The 23,109-nt window shown below is 35.1% G+C and overlaps 1 protein-coding gene across 2 annotated transcripts; it reads left to right on the forward strand.

Moving 5' to 3' along the window:
- Nucleotides 1-6,375: 6,375 nt before the first annotated feature.
- On the forward strand, nucleotides 6,376-8,552 carry LOC142636356 (agglutinin-like). 2 transcript variants are annotated; one of them, XM_075810548.1, is made up of 4 exons: nucleotides 6,376-6,668; nucleotides 6,799-7,047; nucleotides 7,355-7,582; nucleotides 7,817-8,552. In XM_075810548.1, exons 1-4 carry the CDS (start codon nucleotides 6,462-6,464, stop codon nucleotides 8,063-8,065), a joined length of 933 nt encoding a protein of 310 aa, XP_075666663.1. In that variant the 5' UTR covers nucleotides 6,376-6,461; the 3' UTR covers nucleotides 8,066-8,552. The 2 variants fall into 2 exon arrangements, with proteins under 2 accessions (XP_075666663.1, XP_075666664.1); XM_075810549.1 differs by having other exon boundaries at nucleotides 7,358-7,582.
- The last annotated feature ends 14,557 nt before the right edge of the window (nucleotides 8,553-23,109 follow it).

Here is a 23,109-nt window from a genome sequence, read left to right on the forward strand (position 1 = left end):
GCCGCGTTTTCTAGAGCCGCGTTTGTAAACGCGGCCTAAGCGGCGCAGCAACAGCCCCTGTGGGTCTATAGCCGCGTTTTTACAACCGCGGCTAAAGATTGGACCTAAAGCCGCGTTGTTTAACCACAGCTATAGTCTGAGACCTATAGCCGCGTTTTTCAAAAACGCGGCTATAGGTTTTTTTAAAAACAAAAAAAAAATTCTGGGTGTTTTTTTTTCCCCAAGAAATTCAAAATTCAAACCAAAAATAAAATTTAAAATTAAACGAAACCCAGAAAATTCAAAATCAAACCCAAAAAATTCAAAATTAAACACAACATACTAACAATACAACCACAATTTGCTCCAAAATATAAAAACACAAACCCATGAATCTCCTCTCTTTCAACAAAGCCAACCCAAATCTAACACTAAAATCATTCAAGTACAAGCTCAGAAACACAAACCCATTTAACATAAACACAATATCAGGGACACAATAGCACAAATTCAAAATTTTTAGCATTTTCTCCATTTTCTTACTAACTAAACATAAAATAACAAAAAAAAAAAAATAGATCTATAGAAAATCAGTGACTGAGATGAAGAAAAAAAGAAGAAATAGCTGGAAAGAAACAAAGAAAAAAAATGTGTTGGAGTGAAGAAGGAAAAAAAAAATGTCGTGACTTGCAAAAGAAAGGAGCAAAAAAAAAAAAAAAAAAAAAAATGTAGGAACTTCAAAGAAACAAAAAAAAAAAAAAAAAAAAAAAAAGAGCTACGTTGGAAAAATGAAGGAAGAAAGAAAAAGGAAAAAAAAAAAAAAGAGGAAGAAGAACCTGAAGAGTTAGTGAAGAAGGAAGAAAGAAAAGGAAAAAGAAAAAAAAAAAAACCTGAAAAGTTAGTGAGGAAGGAAGAAAGAAAAGGAAAAGAAAAAAAAAAAAAGAAGAAGAAGAAGAAAAGAGAGAACCTGAAGCTTCAGAGGGAAGACTGAAGAAAGAAAAAAAAAAAAAAAAAGAAGAAAAGAACTTATACTGAAAGTAGTGGGGGTAGGTGAGGCTGTAGGTGGGAAAGGGGGGGGCACGTGGGAAGTTTTAAGTTTTTTTTTTTTTTTTTTTTTTGAGCCACGTTTTTGAAAACACAGCCAGAGGGGGACCTATAGCCGCGTTTTCCAAAAACGCGGCTATAGGCCCCCTCTGCTGCAAACTCCACGTCTTTGCTTTAAGAAATTTATTCTGCTTAAGGGACCTATAGCCGCGTTTTCGAAAACGCGGCTATAGGTCCCCCTCTGGCTGCGTTCTCAAGCGCAGCTCCAGGCGAATGATTTTTTTTTTAAAAAGTGGCATGGAGCTGCGCTTAGAAAAGCAGCCATAGGGGGACCTATAGCCGCGTTTTCGAAAAACGCGGCTATAGGTCCCCCTCTGGCTGCGTTTTCAAACGCAGCTCCAGGCCCACTTTTAAAAAAAAATTATTAGGCTGGAGCTGCGTTTGAAAACGCAGCCAGAGGGGGACCTATAGCCGCGTTTTCGAAAAACGCGGCTATAGATTATGTCTGTAGCTGCGTTTCTTAAAAACGCGGCTATAGATCAGCTATAGCTGCTTTTTTTTATAAACGCGGCCAAAAAACGCGGCTATAGCTCGCGTTTTTTGTAGTGTGTCTTAGTGGCAAATTATTGAGTGATTATCAAGGGTCCTTCTGATCATATATATTTGCCTTTTGACGTACTGCTACAAAAATCAAATGCTAGCATGGCCACTGTGCTTGAACTGGATCAGTGTTATAGGTTTCACCACAACGGCCTTTCATAATGGCCCGCTAGCAATGATAGAACCAGCTCACATGGTGGTCTACTTTTCATGCCACATATTGTCCTTAATATTGTTAATTATTATTGCTTGGTATTTTTATTTAAATGATGAAGGATTGATATGTAGTTTATATCAAACAATGATGGAGAATTTGAAGATTTGGATATTCAAAAAATTCATATTGTTGCAACTCATAGTTGGAAACATTGCTATCAATTACATTAAATTTTTTTTTTTTCATTTCTTTAAGTCCTTTGAATAGTTTCATGTGTTAAATGGTATTCGATGATAGTTAAATAGGAAATTTTATTAATAGTTGCACCATAATTATTGAGATTTGCATTAGTATAGCATGATAATTTAAATTATCATGTGATCTTTGACTAGGCACATGGTTCTATCATTACTTATTCAAAAACTCAAAGCATTATTAGCATCGCGCGAGTAATTTACAAGTTATAACAAATCACCGAGATATGGTTTTAGGGTTTAGGGTTTAGGATATAGGGTTTAGGGTTTAGAGTTTAGGGTTTTAGGTTTTAGGGCTCTAGGGTTAAAGAGTTTAAGGGTTTTAGGGTTTAGGGTTTTAGATTTAGAGTTTAGGGTTTAGGGTTTAGGGTTTAGGGTTTTGTGACCCTTTATCTTCTGAGGCATCCTTAGTGTGCGTTGGGCCAGGCCGAAACACACTTAGGGTGCCCCGAGCCCATAGGCTAACATCATCAATCTTGTCTTTTCCTCGAGCTTTTTTGTTCTGACTTCATTCGCCTATTTAAAGGCCTTTTCGAGATCTGATTGAGTTAGTTATGGTACCAATGGGAAGATCTAGATGTCTAGTTTTTAAAACACTTGACATTTCAAAAATCCAATGGTTGGATAAAAAGTTATAGTCTCGGGAAGTGAGCTGATGTGCCAAGTACGGTTTTCAAGATATCTCAATCGTTTTAACTCCAATTTCAACCCGAGCGGCCATTGGAAAGGGAATTCAAGAATCTTCACAATGACATTGGTTCCAACCCATTCTGATGGTTGGATCAAAATTTGGTTTTCGGTCGCTCTCGAGAGTCAACCTTAGGTCAAACTTGGTCAAAATTGATAAAAATCTTCGATAACCTCGAGTTTGATATAAAAACATTAAAATGTTGTCTTCGGGTGGTTTTGTCCAATTTTGACATTCGGTCAACCTTGGGTTGACTGAGGGTAGTTTGGTCAATTTGACATAAAAAGGCATTTTGAGTGCTTTGATGCCTGAATAGGTTTTACCATGTCAATTTAGATGTTCCCACAATTCCCTAGTGAAAAATTGAGATTTGTAGAATTTTCGAGATTTGGCACGCAAATGTAGAATGGACAACGTACGGTATTTGCATTAACTTTATTATTTTTAATATTTTTGGTTTTTTATTTAATAAAAAAATTATTTTTTATTTATTTGCTAATATTTTGGATTATATTGGTGAAAATTTAGGTGGCTTAGGTGATTACCTAAGTTGTCTAGTGGTTGGGTTAAGCTTTATGTTTATGTTGACATAAGATAAGCATGCAAAAATTGTCGTGGATGCAAAACTTATCGTGGACTTTTTTACAGGTTGTAAAAGGATGGCTGTGCATGGTGGACCTTTGTAAGCAACAAATGTCTGTACATGTAAACATAAAAGAAAGTTGTACAGAAAATTCAAAAAGGAGCTAGGCAGTCCATTATCGTATGATTATGAAGTCCATTATGAGCGAATTCTCTCAACTAGACATGTGGACTATTCACGACTTGGGCATATTTTGCAAGAAATAAAGACGTTAAAGGCTGATCTTCGGGGCTCGTTCTCATGTGTCAGAAGATCTGGCAACTCAGTGGCGCACTCCTTAGCTAAGTTTGCAAAATCTATCTCTGATGATGTAATTTGGATTGAAGATCCTTCTCCTCCTACCTTAGAGGCTTTGCTCTTTGATGTAAATTCTTCTCTTCTATGAATGAAAGTTTGTTTTCTCAAATATATATTAATAGATAAAACTTAGAGAAAATCTAATTAAATTCTATAATTGAAATCCAATTTTGCATCATGTGTCCTAAATTATGTATTTTTAGAGAGAGTTTTATTTCTTAATTTTGGAGTCAAATGTGGGACCATATCATAAATCCATCCAAGTGAGTTATTGACTTATTGCGTACAAAAACCAAAGAGTCTAGAATTAATAAACATAAACAATTTCTTTTTTAAAAAATGAACAATTTACATTTTTTATATAATAATATTCTTGTAACACTTTTTAAAGAGTTAAGAAATATAAAAATGACTATTAGTAATATTAAAATTACATATGTAAATATTATACTATGCATCTTTATGTATATCTTTTAAGTATATTTATACATTTGCATAGGGTTACAAGCTAGTTTGTAATTAATTACAAAGACGCGTATGGTCCCCTAAATAGAATTTTGTTAATCTTGTCTTTCTGCATCTCTATTCCACGACGTGGAATGCAGTGAGCTTTATCACATGCCATCTCTTGCTACGACAACATTTTTTGTTGTTCTTCATTGTGTGGCTGAGAATAGAGAACGCAAAGGGGTTCCCCTTGTTCCATTTTTTCTATTGGAGAAGTGCGTGAAGAGTGTGTGAATCCTTCAAGTGCAAATTTTGTAGGGATTTTCAGTGATTCATTATAATTTGGAGTCGCCACTAATCACCGAATTTTCTAAATGTGAGCGGTCTTTCTATGCTTTACGTAATAAAATTTTTAATAATTTTATTATTTTTATTTTTCAGTTTTTTATTGGATAGAAAATTTATCTTTTTTTTTTTGAGAATTAATTTATCATTTATTTATTCACTAATATTTGGGGTTTTAAATTTAGGGGCCTTAGTTGATTACACAAGTGGTCTAGTGATTTTTTTTTGAGTAAACAGTAATACTTAATAAAACACACACGAAAATAGTAATAATAGTGTTTCAAACCGAGTTTATAATACATTATATAATCAGAATACAACTACAAAAGGGCCTAACCATTGTAGTTGTAAAATGAGATTATAAACAGCGGACACTAGACACATACAACCATTGTGGGATAAACATCACTATTTTTTTTAAGTAAATAGTAATATTTATTAGAACACATACAAAAATAGTAATAATAGTGTTTTAAATCGGGTTTATAATACATTACATTACATAACCAGAGTACAACTACAAAAGGACCTAACCTTTGTAGTTATAGATTGAGATTATAAATAGCGGACACTAGATACACACAACCAATGTGGGTTAACCTTATTGCTAACTTTCACATCCCCCAAACTTCCATAGCTAGCAATTTGTAATTAATTAAAATGACACATGTTGTCCACCAAATAGGAGTTTGTAATTAAGTATAGTCTTGTCCTATTGCTAAACATGGCAATACGGGTTAGAATTTCTGACCTGACCCGAGAGTTATTGAATAATTATTGTACATCTCAAATTATTTGGCCAAGTAGGAGATGTTGGATTGTATGGCCAAATAGCCCCACAATATGAATGTTGAACTGTGTGGTTAAACAACCCATAATGTGTATGCGTGTAATTCTCAAAAGAAATTACCTTATACAATATTGTATATGAGATGATTATTATTAATAAAATTGTTTGAATAATGGAATTGCATGTTTTGGCTATGATTGGCTGTGTGGGGTTTAACATGGTCAAATATGCAACTCAGATTATATTTCTCAGTGATAATGAGTTGTGGGTGGGGTAGTGAGGTGGATAGAAGATCTGATTTTAACATTTACAAATGTTAGAAACTTTAACGTTCATGTCCTAATTTGTAGGAATTGAATTGAACGTTGGCAACTTTTGTGGGTCTTTAAATATCCCACTTGATATCTCTAGATAAGATAACAACATAAAATCCTATAGAGTGAAAAAAAAAACCCCACTGTAACCTAAACACTATTTCACTTTTATCTCTCCATTTGAATATACGTTTTAGATATTTGGAGCCTGCTTGGTTTAGCATTTCAAACTCACATTTTTACATTTTAAACAACTTTACACACATTTTCATACACTTTTTCACCCACACAAATTTCAAAAAACTACAAAAATTTCATCTCAAACTACTCTACCCAATACTCCCTTACTCTCTTAGTGCTTTAGTTGAACAAGAGTTCTATTTCAATTTGAGTTCTATTTCAATTTTGCTTCACTTGACACGGAAGATTTAACCCCAGAATAAGATAGAACCAAAAGAATTACACTCTTTGAAAAACCAAAACGGTTTACACATGCTTTTGAACTCCTCAGTAAAAAAAGAGAATCATGTACAAAGTACTTTTTTGCTTTTAGTTTGTGTTGATTTTTAAAACGTGCAAATCGTTTAGCATTAAAAAAAAAAAAATAGAACGTGCAAATCTCAAGACATACAACTTGCCTAGAGATGAATAAATTTATAATTTTTGAAGATAAGTGAGAGATTTTCTACCAATACCAATGAGAGGAAGACACGTGGGGGAAAAAAATCTTACACCTTATCCCATTGCCTAGAAACCGGTATATATGGATATGGACAAGTCTTGTCCTGTAGCATCTCTCTTCGGTTATAAAAGGAGATGGCATTCTTTGTTCATCGTAAGGCAACAAAAAATAATACACAATTCGCTTCAGTTCTGTCTTAGTGATCATCATCTCTTTGCAACATGGAGGAGTTCTTGACGGTTGGGCTGTGGGGAGGTGAAGGTGGAGACCGGTGGAGCTTCGTGGTAAATAATGGTGGGATCATTGGGATGGAAATCGTTCATGCAAATGGCATCGCATCAATTACATTCAAATGTGGAGATGAGTATGGTGTACTCCAGCATTCTAGGAAGTTTGGTGGTACTGGTGAAGGCTGGAAAACTGACAAGGTACGTACATATATATATTGGTACTACTCAGTTACATTAATCATGCATTATATTTGTGAAAGAAGAAATTAAATATACGTACATTAAATGAAGTTGAATGAATGTTTTTTGGTCTATTATATATATGTAGATATCGCTCAACTGGCCTGAAGAGTACCTGACATCCATTAGCGGTACAGTTGCTGACTTGTGGCAGCATATTATAATTCGTTCTCTAAGTTTTAAAACAAATAAGGGTACTGAGTATGGACCCTATGGAGTTGTGACCGGTCAACCATTTTCCTACAGTACGGAGGGTGGCGTAATTGTTGGATTCCATGGCCGTTCGGGTACTTTGCTTGATGCCATTGGGGCCTATGTGAAAATACCGCAGAAAAAGGTTTGGTCGACGTCATTGTATAATGTTTCCCAAAGTTCATGCGTGCATATGTTTTATTCGAGGACTAAGCTTACGTTTTGGAAAAATTAAAATCTGCCAACTTATTTTACTATTCAACTTAATTTTGCTATTATATGTTGGCTTCACGGTATTTTTTTATACTATTTATGCACCTCACTATACTATTCTAACTAACTTTTGCCTTCATTTACAGTACTTTTAGCAAAAAGTTTTAATTTTAACAAAATAAACGGTTCTCACAATGGATGTTATTCATTTACAATTGTTGTCCTTGTTTAATTAATAGCAGGACAATACTTTGAAAATGGCTTTACCAGTTCCTCGAGGACCTGGGCCTTGGGGTGGGCATGGCGGGATGGAATGGGATGATGGAGTTTTTCCGGCAATCCGTGAATTGCATTTGTACGTTGGAGGTTCAGTGATTCATGCAATTCGTGTGTCGTATCAAAGCAAAGACGGAGAGTCTGTTTTGTCACCGAAGCATGGTGGAGAAGGCGGTGAGCCAATTGATCCGGTAAATAAATATATAATAATAATAACTATTACAATGTCATTATTTAAATATGAAAAAAAAATTGCAATTATAATTCTGAAACACTATACAAAGATGTTACAATACCATGTTTGCATGGTACTTTGATTTGTTAGTTGAGCTGTGTAGAACATACGATAAACTTTACAAGCTTACATATATAATTCTAATTCTAATTAAAATTTTGCTAATCCTATTTGTATTCTGGTTTGGTAGATAAAACTGGAAGTATCAAAGGAATTCTTGATTCGCATTGCGGGATTTTATGGGCCTGTTGAAGGGAGTGGTAGCTTCAAAGCTTTGCGGTCCATTACATTCTACACAAACAAAGCCAAATATGGACCCTATGGTGATGAGATTGGTCAAGCTTTCACATCAAGTGTTGCCCCAGGAAGGGTTGTTGGTTTCCATGGAAGAAGTGGTGCCTATTTAGATGCCATAGGGGTGCATATGGAATACTTTTGAACATGTTACTAGAGAATGAGCAGCATTCATAAATAATCTACTACCACTACAAAAAACGCGGGCTATAGTCACGTTTTAAAAACGCGGCTATAGCTCCTAAAAACATGTCTATAGGTTAATTTAGTCTATAGCCACGTTTTTTATAACCGTGTTTTTAGACGTGGCCTAAAAGTTGTAACTATCTGTCCAACAGGTCTATAACTGCGTTTGAAAGACCTATAGTTACAGGTTGAATATGTTTCTTTTTAATTGGTTTTGAAGGGAATAATTGAATGGGGAAAAATCATCTACTTAAAGAAAGTGAGGCGTCCATTTCCTCTTCTTTAAGTTGGGGGATAATAGCCCTATTCTATGTGTTATTTGAAAATTGTTGTGGTGTTGTTGTCGTTGTTTTGGTGTTTGTCCTGTTTGGTTGAGTTGAGTGTCTCCTCTATTTGTAAATTTCTTTTGAATGAAATAAAGTTGCTCATTCGTCTATTTACTCGTATCATTGGTTTACGGTTTTTCTTTGTCTTTGCTTAAATCAGGAGGGCTGATATTTTCTTAACCTAGATTTGGTAATAAATTAATTAGATATAGGTGACTGTAAAAACAAAAATCTCAAGTTTGAAAATCAATAAATTGAAAATGTTTAACAAATGTATTTTTGTATTGATGAATTTGAAGGTACAATTCTCTATATTTATATTATAATACAATAGAAAAAAGTCATCTTATTTGTTCTCCTTAGATAACTCTACAATTCAAGTTTTGCATTGATGTAGTTTTGATTCAAACACAATGGCCTCCAGTTTGATTGGAAAGTGAATTGAAGGGGCTTTAAAACGTAATTGTGATGACTCTTTAGTTGTGTACTTGTTAGAGATTTCTCGTTCCTTGCATTCTACATGTGCTCTTCAACTGTTTTTGATCTTCAAAAATTTGTGGTGAAAGTTCTTTAAGATTTCAGAGCTTGAATCTAATGAAGTTTCGATAAATCAAAGTTTTTGAAGCTCGATTCTAATAGAACTTTGAAACTTGGAATAATAATTTGGATGAACAAATGTTTAACAAAAAGTTTGCAAAAATTGCAGCTGGTTTAACAAATGTTTAACAAAACGTTTGCAAAAATTTTAAAAACGTTTGCTAGATTGTCGGTGATGATTGTTGCAAAAGGAAGAAGACATGTCCTTATTCTTCATTTAGAAAAAAAATATGCAAAAATGGACTGCAAAAATAAAATCTACACAAAAACTAGGTAAAGAGCACCTGGGCTACAAAAAAGTCAACGATCAACCGTGTTGAAGGTCAACGGTCAAATCAGCTGAAAGTCAACGGTCAATTTTTGATAAGAAAGTTTTGGTAGGGTCAATGTGGGAACTCAAGGAAGATTCACTAGTTGAAATGGGAAGAGATGACAAAATTAAAATTGGTGGGAGGTATGGGTTTTAGAGATTTGTCAATGTTTAATGACTCTCTTCTTGCCAAACAAACTTGGAGATTGCTAAAAAATCCAGATTCTCTAATTTCCAAAGTGTTCAAGGCAAAATTTTATCCAAATTGCTCAATTTTTGAAGCAAAGGATTCTAGGTCGGGCATCCTGTGCTTGGCGGAGTATTTTGAAGGGTAGGGACGTTATTCAGCGAGGGGCAAGGTGGGAATGGAAAATCTGTGAAAATTTGGCAAAGTCATTAGCTGCTTCAGAAACATCCATCATTGGTTTCCTCACCAATGATTGCATCCTTGGAAGAAACAACGGTTGATATGTTAATCAATGCTGATTCAAGGCAGTGGAACCTGGATCTGGTTGATCGAATTTTTTCTCCTGAAGAAGTGGCACTAATAAAAAAAAAAATCCCCTTGGCAAGGTGTGAAGCCAAGGACTCCTTATTTTGGCCACTGATACAGGATGGCAACTACACAGCAAGCCGGGTTACAGGTTTCTAAAAAAGGAGGCTAAGGTGTGGTCTCTGGCAGATTCAAAATATCAGGACATGAGTTTATGGAAGGGGATTTGGGCTCTTGAAGTTTCGAATAAGGTGAAGAATCATCTGTGGAGAGCATGCCGAAATTCACTATCAACTAAGACCAATCTGGTACGTAGAACCATCATTGCTGATGACATGTGATCGCTGTCATGGTGCTACAGAAACTGTGGTCGATGCTCTGTGGGAATGCCCAAAAATTGATGTGGTTTGGAACGATGCGGCTCTGTGGGATTTTCGTTTCACTTCTAAGTTCGTTGACTTCAAACACCTGGTGGCATGGATTATATCTCACCAAAAAAATTCTGAGATGTTTGCCATGCTAGCTTGGGAGATTTGGAATCAACGCAACAAGGTGAGGCATCAAGAACCCAGCTGCTCTCTCCATCTCTTAGCCCAGACTTCTAAGGATCTTCTTCAGGAATTCAAATCGCTGCAACCTATTCCTCTACCATCAGTGGCAATCTCGAGTGCTCGTTGGAAACCACCTTCAGCAGATTTTGTCAAAATAAATGTTGACGGAGCGGTTTTCACCGATGAAGACAAATCTAACATTGGGGTAGTTATTCGCAACCATGAAGGACAGGTGCTGGCCTTACAGTGCTCGAAGCTTCATCAAGCGTATAGTCCTGGTGTTATTGATGCTTTAGTTGTTTATAGTGGGATTGCACTAGCTTCGGACATTGGATTTCACAAAGCTGTGGTGGAAGGTGACTCAAAGGTTGTGGTGATGGTACTGCAGCAAGGGAGAAAGATTCTAACGCCGGATGGTTTGTTGGTTGAAGATATTCGCCTTAGCTCTAGGCTTTTTACTCAATTACACTACTCTCATACTAAGAGGGAGGGTAATATGGTTGCTCACAGTCTAGCTAGATATGCTTTACATGTCTTTCTCAAAAAAAAAAAGAAAAAAAAAAAAAGATATGTTTTACATGTAGCTGACGCTATTATTTGGATGGAAGATGTTCTACCGCAAGTTCTTTCTATTTACGGGCTGATTTAGCCAACATTCATTAATAAAATTGCTTGATCTTGTTTCACAAAAAAAAAAAAAAAAAAAACACAACAACAACAACAACAAAAACAAAAACAAATTCTCTCACCCCCACTTTGAGCCCAAAGGTGAAGTGGCTAAAGACTGCTGAGATATTGATGGATCGAGGTAATCATTGTGTTACTGATGTAACTGACTGGGCCTCCTAGAAAACCTCGGACTCCAATTTTTCATATGCTTTTCAATAAGCCTAGACCCATTAGCTTATTCTCAAAAGATATATTAATCATATCCAACCCATCCTAATGGGCCCAACCTAAAACAAAACCCATACAAAGGGTCCAAATTTGAATCCATTTATTACAAAATTCTTCAATCTAGATCTTTTTAAATTGATACTTCCAAATCCAATTTGAGTGGAGTTCTAGTGGAAAATATCGTCTATCATATTTGCAATTTTGCATGGCTTATGAGGTATTTCTTATAATTATGTTCAATTATGAGTCTATTTGGCATCAGTTTCAGTTTTTTAACTTTTAGTTTTTATGTACAGCTTTTTAGAACTTCACTTTTTCCCGCTTTTTTTTTTTTTTTTTTTTTTTTTTTCAAATTTTTTCAAAGTACAAGTATATTTTAGCACACTTTTGGCAGAAAATTTTCAGCAAAAAATTAGATAAGCTGTTCCCAAACAAACACTACATATACTTCTTAAGACAAGAGTTGGGTCTATTGCTCGTATGCATTGAACCCGTTGAGATATGGACACATGACAATTATTTAACATGTATCAAAATCCTAACAGGTTCAATGCACAAGAATACTGAACCCAAGCCGATTCTTATTTCTTAAATTATGTACAATTTTTTTAATTTTCTTTCTCTTTCTTTGCTTTAAGTTTACGTACATATGTACTTGAGCCAAAAATCATATATCATAACAAACTGTTTAAGGCTTTCCATTTCTTTAGATACAAGCACAACTAGGGTTTGTTTAAATTATTTCACTTTTTTTTCCCTAGATACAACTTTTCAAACAACTCATTTTTAATTGTTCTTGGGAAAGATAATATTGTCCTTATGTCTAATTAGAGAATATAAAATGTAGCACTAAAGGAACTATACCTAAATTTTACATTTACCAAATGTGTTTTTTTTTTTTTTTTTTCAAAGCTATACCAGCCAAGCACAATAGCTAAACCAATTCTTGTTGACAAGATTTGCAAAGCAAAGCAAAAGTAATACACAAAGCTTTGTAACTCAATCCGCATCTCTTGGTGTTTACAGTGGAGACATTCATTGATCGGATTCCTTTCCCCAATTATTGAATTATAAAAAATAAAAAAATAAAGAATTACACAAAAGTGCTCAGATAAGGGCACATATCTAGGAACTCCAAAGCTCAAGTGCAGTGTCTTGCGAAGCAAAATAATACAGCAAAAGCGCTAAGATAAGGGCACACATCCAGCAACTCCAAAGCTCAAGTGCAATGTCAATGCAAGTAAATTGATTATAGAGAGGGAATCAACACTCCAAAGCTAAAATTCAATGTCAACTCAAGTAAATTGATTATAGAGAGGGCATTCATCAACATTGAGAAATACCACATGAAGCACCTTCTCAAGGAAGTCTGTGATTTTGTGGCCATAAAGTGCCTCACTAGGCATTGGGCAGCATTAGCAAATCCCATTAAAGGGAGGGAAAATGGTTCTGCACATATATTACCAACTCCACCCATTCCAAAGTGCATGATGATGCCATTGAAGTTCATTGTGTGATGAAGAAGGTTGGTTTGTTTATGGAGAGGAGGGAGAGAGTGGTCACTCTGGAACAAGGTTTGGGATTTGGTTAATTAGGAAGTTGGTGCCTTGAATGAGCATATTTATCGAAGAAAAAGAGGGGAGTAATTAGACTACTTATGTCATTTAAGTAAATACTAACACATGTCAACATGTCATTGGCTTTAGGGTATTCATCATCATTTTTATTTCCTGACACTTGAAATATTTTCATTAATTTCTAAATAGTGATAGTGAGATCTGCTAAGTAGTACATGGAAACTTGTGATTGGTTAAAAAATTTGGTAAAACTACTGTCCAAGTCCCTAAAGTTTACCTACTGAGCGCAATTGGTCCCCAAAGTTTTAAGTGAGCATTATTGGTCCTTAAAGTTTTAAAAATAAACATTATCGGTCCCTTTGTTAACTTCTCTTAGTTTTTTTGGCTGTGTCTAACAGAATAATTATGTGTCTTTTTTTAATGACATGACAACTATTTTTAATATTAAAAAAATTACATGTCAGCAGACATACCACTCGCCTCATGCCAAGTTCTCTCCTCAGACTGCCACTGCTTCAAGCCCGCCATAGTCTCCAATGCCATTGCTAGATCCAGCCAATACTTTCGTCTCCCTCCTCCTTGGCTCTCCACCCCACCCTGTCCTCCTTGTCACCTACATTGGCAGTGTCTGGACCCAATCCCCACAACCCCAATTTTGCTTACTGCGCATTTCTTGTTTGGCCCTAAAAATAAAAGCCAAAAGCCCAATCATTTCCTATTCCTTTGAATCTTGTTCTATAACGTCTATTAATATTGCTATTGTTCGATATACTAAACTAGCCACCATCAATTAGGAGCAAGATCAAGTTACCCCCCCGCCCCCCCCCCCCCCCAAAAAAAAATTAGAGCAAGACCCACCTCTTCGTTTTGTGGTTTCGTGAGCTTAAATGTGTTCTCTAACAGACCCACCTCTTGGTTTCCACCATCTATTTTGTTGCAATTGGGGTTATTGAAAATGGGTTTTGTAATTCAAGCTTAGATCTTGGGCAAATTTTCATGTAATATTGATTTGAGATTGGAAACTGGGTACCATTTGAAGAAATTATTAAGTTTGTTTGATGAGACTTATTAGCGATAATCCATATGAGGTCACAGGAGGTGTCCATAATGAGGAGGAGCGCTTGGGGAGGTGAGCTAAGGAGGGGGACTAAGTGTTGGCCTGAGCCAGAGGTGGCGTTGAAGACAATGGCTAACCTAAGGGTGGTGTGTTTGCTGGCAAGTAATTTTTTGATGCTGAAAACAGTTGCCATGTCATTAAAAAAAAAAGACACATCATTGTTCCGTTTGAAACATAGGCAAAAACTAACAGAAGTTAAAAAAGGGACCAATAATGCTCATTTTTAAAACTTTAGAGACCAATAGCACTCACTTAAAAGTTTAGGGACCAATTATGCTCAACAAGTAAACTTTAGGGACTTACTGTAGTTTCGCCAAAAATTTTCCACTTCTACAGTGACCAAGCACACTTTAGAAAATCCAATGACTAGAGGGAACCCCTAATCAATCAATCAATCATATATATATATATAAAAGCAGAGACCTTATGTGAGAGTATATAGGCCTTGCCATGTGGCACTCTGCCTCTCAAACTATAAATACACTCTTCAACTTCTTTGAAAAGAAAGGTTTGCAATCTAGATTTAGTAATCACGTGAAGAAGTCAATGTAGAAGATTAAGAGACTTATGTGTTTGGTCTTTTGGGCTTAGTGCAATCACTTTCCCATATTATTTCAACCATTTATACAATGTACTTAACACTAGGTAACTGCCACATCATTGTTCCTCGCCCTTTTCAAACTTCTTGGACTCTTGCATTGGTAATTTTGTTAATTCTGAAATTGAAGAGTTAGTTCATTCAATTTTTGCTTTGCATATTGTAAAACATGTTCTTTTATATATACTTGTTTCTTGTGGCCTTAAAAATTAAAACTTCCATAAATTTTCTCATATACTTGTGCCAAAACCATGTGGTCCTCGAACCGTTTGAGATCATGCACAAGAAAAGGATGGTGAAAATGTGTTCTATACACATGGAATTGTCAAAGAAATTTAAAGGTGGAAGTCATAGGAGTGAAAAGGCCTAATGAAATGGCAATGATCCATGATATGGATAGTTGTAAGAGACCAAGACTCAATAGGCGAATGGTACTTAACCAATCTTGGGAAAGTAGTTCATTTGCTCAATGTTTACAGTGAGCAACCCCTCAATTTATAAATTTTTTTCCTCACTTAGTTGTTGGGCTTAATGGTGATGTTGCTACTACAGCTACCTTGCAAGAAGTTGGGAGTCATCTGCCTATAAATGTTAATGCCTTGGACTGAGCTTGCAGGTACTAATTTAATAATTGTACTAATTCAATAATAAGCTTGGTTAGTATTTGTATGGTTGTGCCCTACCTAAAAGTGTATTGAATCTTAGCTTAGGCTTTTCCTTAGGGTTTTATCGTTTTGTGTCTTAGTGGAAAATTATCAAGTGATTTTCTAGGGTCCTTCTGATCATATATATTTTCCTTTTGATGTACAGACTACAAAAATCAAATGCTAACATGACCATTGTGCTTAAATTGGACCAGTGTTGTAGGTTTCACCACAACAGTTATTCATAACGGCCATTTTATCATTCCTTATTCTAAAACTCAAAGCATTATCCATGCATTGCGCGGGTTACTTACAAGTTATAATGAATCACCAAGATAGGGTTTTAGGGTTTAGGGTTTAGTGTTTAGGGTTTGGGTTTTCTGGTTTGGGTTTGGGTTTGGGTTTTCTAGTTTGGGTTTTCGGGTTTAGGGTTTAAGGTTTAGAGTTTATGGTTTTAAGGCTTTAGGGTTTAAGGTTTAGGGTTTAGGGTTCTATGACCCTTTATCTTTCGAGGCACCCTTAGTGTGCACAGGGCCAAGCTGGCATAAATTTACGGTGCGTAGGCCTATACTCCTTCTATATCTCTTTTCTCATAATGTTTTCCCAACCTTGATCCTTTACCCACTTCTTCCTTTTATAGTCTTTTGTTAGTGAGGTAATCATCATTATTTTCCCCACTTCACACATATTTCCATGTTCGTCAAAATCCCAAGGATCCTCACGACTTTAGAGGATTCTCTTGGTACTTGTTCCAAACATCAAAGAGTGTTCGATGGTGAACTTCCTCAATGACACTGCCAGCCCTCGGTCACCGACCTGGCCATGTTCGTGCCCTATGCTCACTTCCCTCATTGCTTATCAATATATAGGCTGACCACCTAAAACTCTATCAGGGTGGTGTCCCTTTGCCTCACCTCAACCTTAGGGTTGGGCTTACTATGATAAGGTTCGGGGTTAACTCCCCTTACGTGTGCCATAATTAATTGTTCCAATGGGCCTTGGGTCTCATTTTGGGTTCTTATTAAGTGGGCTTGCGCGGGCCTTCCGAGCCCAAACCCCCTACACATGCATTTAGATTTCAATTCTTACCGTTGGATTTGCATAGCATGGTAAAATATTGGTGTTAATGAAATTTAAGCTCAATTGAACAACTAGATCGAGCTCAAATTAAACCATTTCCACATATAAGCAAACCCATCATTTGTTTTTATATTTAATAGTTGAACTATATTGTTATTTTATAGTATTTGATATAGCTCACTTTGGAGATTTCATATTGTTCTTTTAACATATGACATAATCTTTTTTATTATCTAATTTTGGCGAGCTATTCAATTTATGAATAATATCTAATTTATTTCATTAATAAACATATGTATTTCATATACATACTCCTATTTATTCTTGTTTATTATAAAAAATTATACTAATTGTTTATACTTTAAACCTTATAAACTTCAAACCACATGCCACTACATATATTCTAAAATTTAAATTAACAAAAAAAAAATTTCTTATAACATGCAATTTCTTATAAACATTTAAACCTTAACGCCACATTTCCATCCATTCCCCTTTCCCACAAAATTTTGTTTACTTTTCCCTCTAACACTCCCTACTCTTAACTCCCTCAGAACACAATTCCCCTTTCCCTCTAAATTTTTTCACTTTTCCCTCTAACACTCCCAACTCGCGCCAACTGACAACACGGAACTGCGCGGCAAGACCAAATAGACCTTCAACGCCTTGTTTGCCCACAACCTACCCAGCGGATCACACCAAAAACCCTTCAACACTCACCTCAAAAGTCTAAACCCCTATGTAAACCCTGAAAATTAACTCAATCAAACAGAACAGAACCCAGCAATAAACCCAAAAAGGACTTGGGCAGCGGCAGCAGAGCAGTAGCAGAGGCAAAAATTGGAACCCCACAGGTCTCTCAAAATTATTATTATTATTTTAAAAAAAAAACAACTATCCTGATAAATATGAATTTATTTAACATATTATTGGAGCTTTTCGCATTGGATTTAGAATTTTTATTTAAACTTTTGGATCAAATTATCTACACATTGATTGAGAAGGGAAGCCATGTGCAGAGTAATGCATCCGTTGGATGGAATTTGATGATGATTCACTCGTCGAGATTGACCCCCAGCTTCGCTACAGCTTTCAACGTAACTACCAGGTCTCTATTTTCTTGATTTTCATTTTTGTTTCTTGGTTTTTGGTTTTTTGCTTACCCAGTTGAGAGAATTCTTAATTTCTTGCTTTAACTTTTGTTTCTTTGGTTGCCCAATTCTTAGTTTCTTGGTTACTTGCTTTAAATTGTGTTTCTTTGGTTACCCAATTCTTAGTTTCTTGATTACTTGCTTTAAATTGTGTTTCTTTGGTTACCCAGTTGAGAAAATTCTGGATTACTTGGTTTAATTTGTGTATCTTTGCTTACCCAATTCTTAGTTTCTTGATTACTTGCTATTGGTTGTTTAAAGTTCATGTCTTTGTCATTAGTAGTGTACCCTTTTGCAGTGTTGGGAATTGAATTCCTGGTTGTTCTCAATTGTGTTTTAATAGATTATGGTGATATGGAATCCATGAAAGAGAGTAGTATAGATCATGGTTAGCTTTGTGATTCATGAATGCTGAAAGTGAAAGACTGAAGACAAAGCAAGGAACATGAAGGTAGAGACAAAGATAGCTTTAGCTTGACCTTTTTTTTGTTAGGGTTTTCAATAAGGGATACGAGCTACATAAAAAGAAAGAATGAACAAGGCTGCTAGACATGTGGAATAAAAAGGTAACACATGGTACACTCAAGGGATTAGTATAAGCAGACAACCCCACTTAGATAAAAGAAAGGAGAGAGAAATAAATGTGTACATCAGCCTTTTATGATATATCTAGAGAGCATGTATTTTATGATTTATGTTAATGTCAATCTTGTAGTTTGGACTATATCATGGAGATGAAATGGATGACGTTTAAAATACATTTGACTCGGTAAAGGTAGAAAGCATATTGCGATAGTAGCAGTTTTGGAATCTTAAATACAATCTATGTATTTTCTTTTTATTCAAAGTCTTCTTCAATCAACTTTCATTGTTTGAACCTCTTTTCCTCTCCCTTATGTGTGGTTGTTTCTAAAAAAATAAAAATAAAAAGCTTCCATGCTATTTTATTGTGTCTCTAATTTTCTATATGCTTAGAGAGAGTATGGTTGTTGTAAGAATTCGTTTCCTTAGAAATAGAAGCATTGGCCATGGCATACATTGAGGGCTGGAAAATATGCCTGTCACAATTAATACCATGATCAAGTTCAACAAGAAAAAACAACTTGCAATAGTGAAGTGAAACTGACCAGTCTCTTCTGCTTCTCATTGTAGACAGTATAGGTGCTTCTATTGAGTGATTAATATGCCCTTCAATAATCTATCTCATGAATCTAAATTTCAAATGTGTCTTAGGCATTTACATTGTGTATCTTCAATCTTGTAACTGTTTTATGAAGATTTACAAGCCCCTACTAACAAGATACATAATTTTATAACTCTATTAGCCCTTTTTTTTACCTGACCTTCTTACAGGGTCTTTAAATTCAAGCCTCTTTTTTTTTTTTTTTTTTTTTTTTTTTTTTTTTTTTTTTTTTTTTAAGAATGCTTCCATAGTAGTTCTAATTCAAATATTATGTTCTCATTTCTCTTATGATTATGGTCTTGACTTACAATAGATCAACTGCCTGTGGAGTCTTCCTCTTTCAAGACTGTTATTTGTATCTGTAGATCAGTTGAATTTCCCACTGACTGGTTGTTTGAGGAAATCTTAAGAGTATTGAAGCCTGGTGGGACAATCCTAGTTCATAAGAATCCTCAGTCTACTGTTGGAGAAACAGATAAGGTAATTAGTTTGAAGTTTTGTGATTATATGAAATTAGTTTGAAGTGATAGATTTTAATAGGATTTTCTTACAGATAACCTCTACTCTTGAGCGCAAGTTACTGTTGGCGGGTTTCTTAGAAGTGGGAGTTCTCAAATCAACGGTTCCATCAGAAGTTCAGTCTTTTGGGGTAAGTTTCTGTCTCTAAGCCTGTTTAAAGTGGTACTATTTTGTTCTCTACCCCCTCAATGCAACCCTTTCTAAAAATTGGAGATTTTAAGATGTATATATCATATGGTAAGTAATTTGGCTTTGTTTCCAAAACTGATTATAACTGCATAGCTCCAAAGGCCATGTACTTTATTATTCTTTGAGCCATGAAGGTGAACCTAGTATATGCAAATCTTATGGTGCTTTGATGCTTGAACTTCAAATGTCTTCCAAAGTAATAAATAGATAGTGAAATCAAAGCTTAATGAAGTTCTTCTATAATTGCTGTGATCTAAATTTATTTGGTTATATTTTCTCATTTTTCCATATGAACCAGCAGTCCATAGGAGTCACAAGCTGTTAGCCTTTAGCAATAAAAATGACAAATGACTGTAGGTCTCCCCTGTTCCTTTCACCTTTTTCTAGTAAGATTTTGAGATTCTTGAAAGCAAGTCCAAAGTTTCTCAACTTGCAAATGATGTGAAAGCTCATGTTAGGTGTATTGAGAAAACAAACACAGCAACAAGAGTAAAAAAACAGGATGAAACATCCATTGAGAAATGGTTTCATGTTTGAATCAGTATCAGTTAAAGAGGCTGTGTATCAAACTTTCTATGAGAAAAGGGATACTACCTTTTTTTTCCTGGACATTAGCTATTGGAGTATTGTCCATTGCAAAGGAAAAAAAATTATGCTTGATTTCAATCTTTTACTTTGTTAGATAAGAAGACTATCCACTCACCCACTCATTGCTACTATTTGATTCAAAATAAAGTAGGGAGAAAGTAATAAAGAGGAAGGTGAAAATTCCATGATGAACATGAAAGTCAATTTCTCCATTATTGTTTAGGTTCTAAATGAGACAATATATCTTCATGATGCTGAGAAATATCCTTGCAAAAGCTTTGTAAGTTGTAAGTCTAACCTTGCAGAATCTCACTGATGATGGCTTCAAAAAAGCTTGAATGGCTTTAGGTCCTACTGCAGACTTCAAACGATTATCAAATTGCGAAGAAATCACCATAGTATCTAGTACATAATAGGTTTCTCCTTTTACTAGTCCATCAAGTAGGTACTTACCAAAAAAAGAAAAGTTCCTTCAAGTAGCTTACTAGGATTAATGGAACACTAAATAAATGATGAAGCTTATATGGCCAAGTTCAAATTCCCATATAATTTTAATCACCTGATCAATGATATTGATACATACACGCGCACACATGCATGCACTCACTTAGGACCTATTTAAAGCTTCTATAAGAGTGAAGAAGTGATATAGCTTTATAGAACTGATGGAACATTCTTATGTAATAGAAGCCTTCATCAAGAGTCACTCATGGTCACTAGATTTTTCCATCACATATAAAGGCCACAGCTACCTAGTTAGTTTAGAGGGAGAGTAATTAGCAACATAAAATTTTAGCTGTCACAAGCATGGTATTTTTTTTATGCATTGATGTATGTGTGACATAGTGTTTTGTGTCTGGGGACTTTTATATTGGTCTGTGGCATAGTGTTCTGTATCTTAGCCTCCTAGGCTTATATTGGTTATACAGGTATCAAACTTCTTGGCCTTCTTTTGAGTTGAATAAACATGGCTGTCCAACACTCTTTTGAAGTAGCAAATGGTTCCTAGGACCATCCACTAGTTCTTTTAAATTTACTTTCAATTTAGTCTTGAATTCAGTGCCTTTTGTGCCAGTTTCTTGAAGACATTATATATATATATATATATATATATATATATATATATATATCTCTCTCTCTCTCTCTCTCTCTCTCTCTCTCCTTTCCTTTCCCCTTTTATTTTGTATTTTGTTTTTAAAAGAAGTAGATTGAGAAGTGGGTACACATTACTTCATATTACTAGAAGTCGGCAGTGAAAAAATGCCCAAGTTGAGTTTGTGAAGAGAGTGAAAATTTTGTTCATGAATAGTTTTATGTTCTAATTCTTTGGAAGTGGGGTGGGGGATTGCATAGGTCATTAATTTGTTTTGCAGTTGCAATGCCAAAAGCATGTAAATACCTAATGAATTCTATATGTTTGACAGTGCAAAATGGATTTGCAGTAATTCAAGGACTGTCGTGGGATTGGATTTGGACCTTGGGGCTCTAAATTGGTGCTTGGAGAAGAACATAGGTAGAGTTGGGGCTGATGGGTATTTTAGAATATCCCTCTTTCATGGCAATGGCTTGCAACCTCTTGAAGCCAAGCTAGTCAACTTTGAGCCTCAAGAACTGATAAGTAAAATTACACTGCAAGAGGGCAAAGATGGTTCTAAGACTTGTGCATTGGAATCTACCATGCAAGTGGGATCTATTGCTGATGATAAGTACATGAAGAGTTTGCCACTGCCTTCTAGAGACATTGTTTGTGCATTTAACTATAGTTGTTGTTGTCTCCATAAACGTGCAGAGCTGGTTTTGTATTTTAATTTTGTCATTGATGCCTTGTCAAAGAAAGGTGGTATATTTGTGATGGATTTATATGGTGGGACATAATTATTTTCGAAGGCCAATTATGGCCCTTGCAAATAATTTAGTATCAGTGAGAGTATATTTTTAACTCACACAAAAAATGAACTTTTTGCAAGGAATTTTTATCGTCCCTCTGAAATAATTTGGTGGGAACATTTCCCTCCAAATTTTTTTACATTTTAATGATTATTTGTGAAGGTCTATTCTAGCCCTCGCAAATAATTTAGTATTAGTGACGGCATTTTTTTAACTGTTACAAATAATACACTTTTTGCGAGAGATTTTTAATTATCCCTCGCAAATAATATAGAGGGAAAATTTCCCTCCAAAATATTAGTATTTGTGACGGCTATAACACGTAATTGCGACAACTTTTTTTGTTGGTCACAAATATTTCACACTTTACCAAGTATTTGCGAGGGCTTTATTTTGCCATCACAAATAATATTTTTTGAGAGGGCTTTTTCGGTTCGTCGAGAATTCTTGGTCGCTGATAGGCATTTTTTTTGTAGTGTGTGTCTTAGTGGCAAATTATTGAGTGCTTATCAAGGGTCCTTCTGATCATATATATTTGCCTTTTGACGTACTGCTACAAAAATCAAATGCTAGCATGGCCACTGTGCTTGAACTGGATCAGTGTTATAGGTTTCACCACAACGGCCTTTCATAATGGCCCGCTAGCAATGATAGAACCAGCTCACATGGTGGTCTACTTTTCATGCCACATATTGTCCTTAATATTGTTAATTATTATTGCTTGGTATTTTTATTTAAATGATGAAGGATTGATATGTAGTTTATATCAAACAATGATGGAGAATTTGAAGATTTGGATATTCAAAAAATTCATATTGTTGCAACTCATAGTTGGAAACATTGCTATCAATTACATTAATTTTTTTTTTTTTTCATTTCTTTAAGTCCTTTGAATAGTTTCATGTGTTAAAATGTGTTAAAATTGGTATTCGATGATAGTTAAATAGGAAATTTTATTAATAGTTGCACCATAATTATTGAGATTTGCATTAGTATAGCATGATAATTTAAATTATCATGTGATCATTGACTAGGCACATGGTTTTGTCATTACTTATTCAAAAACTCAAAGCATTATCAGCATCGCGCGAGTAATTTACAAGTTATAACAAATCACTGAGATATGGTTTTAGGGTTTAGGGTTTAGGATATAGGGTTTAGGGTTAGGGTTTAGGGTTTAGAGTTTAGGGTTTTAGGTTTTAGGGCTCTAGGGTTAAAGAGTTTAAGGGTTTTAGGGTTTTGTGACCCTTTATGTTCTGGGGCATCCTTAGTGTGCGTTGGGCCAGGCCGGAACAC

The sequence above is a fragment of the Castanea sativa genome, chromosome 5, assembly GCF_040712315.1.
Source record: "Castanea sativa cultivar Marrone di Chiusa Pesio chromosome 5, ASM4071231v1".
Classification (NCBI taxonomy): Eukaryota; Viridiplantae; Streptophyta; class Magnoliopsida; order Fagales; family Fagaceae; genus Castanea; species Castanea sativa.

Excerpts from the sequence above, each read along its gene's own strand:
- LOC142636356 (XM_075810548.1), top strand. The coding sequence starts at position 6,462 with ATGGAGGAGTTCTTGACGGTTGGGCTGTGGGGAGGTGAAGGTGGAGAC. Across the intron at positions 6,669-6,798 it reads AAGGCTGGAAAACTGACAAG|ATATCGCTCAACTGGCCTGA; the intron begins GTACGTACATAT and ends ATATATATGTAG. Across the intron at positions 7,583-7,816 it reads GCGGTGAGCCAATTGATCCG|ATAAAACTGGAAGTATCAAA; the intron begins GTAAATAAATAT and ends CTGGTTTGGTAG.